Here is a 2,500-nt window from a genome sequence, read left to right on the forward strand (position 1 = left end):
CAGTAGCGAGTATCAACTCCAGAATATTTTCGAAATGAAACCGACATAACCTTCTTTTTTTTACACTATCCAAATGTATCATATTACATGTGATTGACTTAAAAGTGGGTTAAGCCTGACACCCATATGAAAAGCATTTAAACAACGTCTGGAGGAAAGATACAAAAAATCTTTGATGAAGTTTTTTATTATTATTACCTAACACCGACACAGGAAAATCTGATCTTGCCATTCGATAGAACGTAACATTTTAAGACTTTTGTTCTATTGCAAACTAATAATAGAGTACTAGTGTGCACTTTTATAATAACCAGGGGTATTCGCCCTATAAAGCCCATTCAGGGAGGGCTGCCTTACTCCCTGGTCTACAAAACCATCACCTCTGAATTCGTTATTGTCATATTTTACAAATTAAAGGCGAAACAGTTTTTCGAGAGCTGATCTGAATTTCAGCTGATTTCCCTCGGGTCCAGCTTTTACTGTCATGTGATTATTTGTTACAGATCTTAATGACTCTGATAGACTGGTCGCTAGTGTTTATTACCTTTTTCTGGTCGTTACCCACTTTTCATGCATGATCCTCGCCCATGGCCCACCGCCAAACATAACTCCGTAACTACAATGACTGTCTACATTCCTACACTCATTCAGTATAAATAAAAACCACTCTAGCAAATCCTGTAACTAAGGCCCCCTACATTCTGCTATATGAACCCCCATGGGACTATTGCCCACAGTTTAGGAACCACTGGTCTATCGTCACGTCATGGCCAAGTAAAATTCCTATCGACTCACTTGATTTCACGCTTATGTCATTCGCTACAATCCCGTCCGATTATTTCGTCTAATTTTCGTTTTCGTGTCATTTCTCTCGTCGATGGAAGAGTACGTATCATGAACCACTTGATTTTTTTTTTTTTTTCTTTTTTTTTTTTTAGATCTTGACATTTAAGGTACCATTTTGAAAGCCAAAAAAAATAAATAAAGAAAAAACTTGAGGTTATTTTTAGTGTAAAAAAATAAAATGAGAGAAGGGGGGAAGGGTCTGTCAAAGATAAAGTCAGCAGAGACCGGAGGCGGGGGACATGGAAACTTCTTATTACGCGCAGACTCGCAGTCGCAAAGTTGCAGGTCCTTATGGTTAACTAAATTTGTATAGTTGTTATGAGAACCTATAGAATGTCCTTATGCTCCTTTCATGGCGTACGTAAAAGTTGCTACTAATACATACTGTACAGTATTATAGCCTCCGGACTATTACAGTGGTAACGTGTCGGCTTCTCATTTGCAGATCAAATTATTCATTTTCGGTGTTAGGTGTCCTTTCCAATAATACCGATGATAATAATAATAATGATAATGATAATAATAATAATAATAATAATAATAATAATAATAATAATAATAATAATAATAATAATAATAGTAATAATAATGATAATGATAATGATAATGATAATGATAATAAAATAATAAAATAATAAAATAATAATAATAAATGGTGATAAGAATAAGAATAATGATAATAATAGATATCAATAAAAGTAATAATGAACACGTCACCAATCTTACCTTAATCTTTTGCCATTTGTGTAGATCTCAACATAATCCTTTTGACATTTGTAGTGTTTCTGGACTCCGCCCTTAATTACTTTAAACGTCAATATACTTCCCGTGGCCCCCTGTTCAGTGGTCAGTAGAGGGTTATAAGTAATCGAAAATTTCTTGGTGTACACGTTTCCGGTAGTCACTTAAAATACTTAATTCTTATTACTTAGAGAATCAATCCAAGAATAAGTAACTAAGTAGATTGGTACCAGATAATCTTTTTGAAGGAAATGAGAACTGTTCAAAGAAAATGGGTCAAGCATATTAAACATAAAAATAGGTCTGATCATTAAGGAACTAAATTTATACAAATATCGACAAACGAAAAGTTATTTTCATTCATATTATTTACCGTATACTTCCAGCGTATATCCCTATTATTGGGATATTTCTGTGGGTATCTTGGCGATTTGTTTACAACACATTTTCCAGGTGCTATGTACTTGTTGACTGTAAGAAATAAGCATGTAAATAAAAATAGAACATACTATTTTGTTTAACCTGTTATATGGGTACTCACATATCTGTATTCTTAGGTACACTATTATATATATTCACATATTTTTATTCATATGCCATACACGACTATCTTTCACTAGTGTTTCACCCATTTCCAACTTAATAGAAATACTTGTCTCTTCACCAAGTCCCATTCTTATCATCACCAATAATACCATTATCATACTAATCCTCATTACATCATTATCTTCACCGCCACAATTATTATTATCAACATTTAATATCGCACCCTCTTCATTATCCTAGATGTCATTGCAATTATCCTCCTCCTCCTCCTCCTCCCCTTCTTCCTCCGCTTCCTCCTCCTCCTCCTCCTCCTCCGCTTCCTCCTTCTCCTCCTCCTCCTCCTCCTCCTCCTCCTCCTCCTCCTCCA

At 34.8% G+C, this 2,500-nt stretch overlaps 1 protein-coding gene across 1 annotated transcript in view; it reads right to left on the reverse strand.

Annotated features, from left to right (window-relative positions):
* LOC119579239 (ovochymase-2-like) overlaps window positions 1-2,500 on the reverse strand; it is a 17,039-nt gene that overhangs the window by 7,036 nt on the left and 7,503 nt on the right. The window contains exons 3-4 of the mRNA XM_037926976.1: window positions 1,961-2,058; window positions 1,573-1,682 (exon numbers count right to left, since the gene is read on the reverse strand). Coding sequence (XP_037782904.1) covers window positions 1,573-1,682; window positions 1,961-2,058 — 208 coding nt within the window. The remainder of the gene's footprint in view (window positions 1-1,572; window positions 1,683-1,960; window positions 2,059-2,500) is intronic.

This window comes from Penaeus monodon, chromosome 12, assembly GCF_015228065.2.
Source record: "Penaeus monodon isolate SGIC_2016 chromosome 12, NSTDA_Pmon_1, whole genome shotgun sequence".
In the NCBI taxonomy this organism is placed as follows: Eukaryota; Metazoa; Arthropoda; class Malacostraca; order Decapoda; family Penaeidae; genus Penaeus; species Penaeus monodon.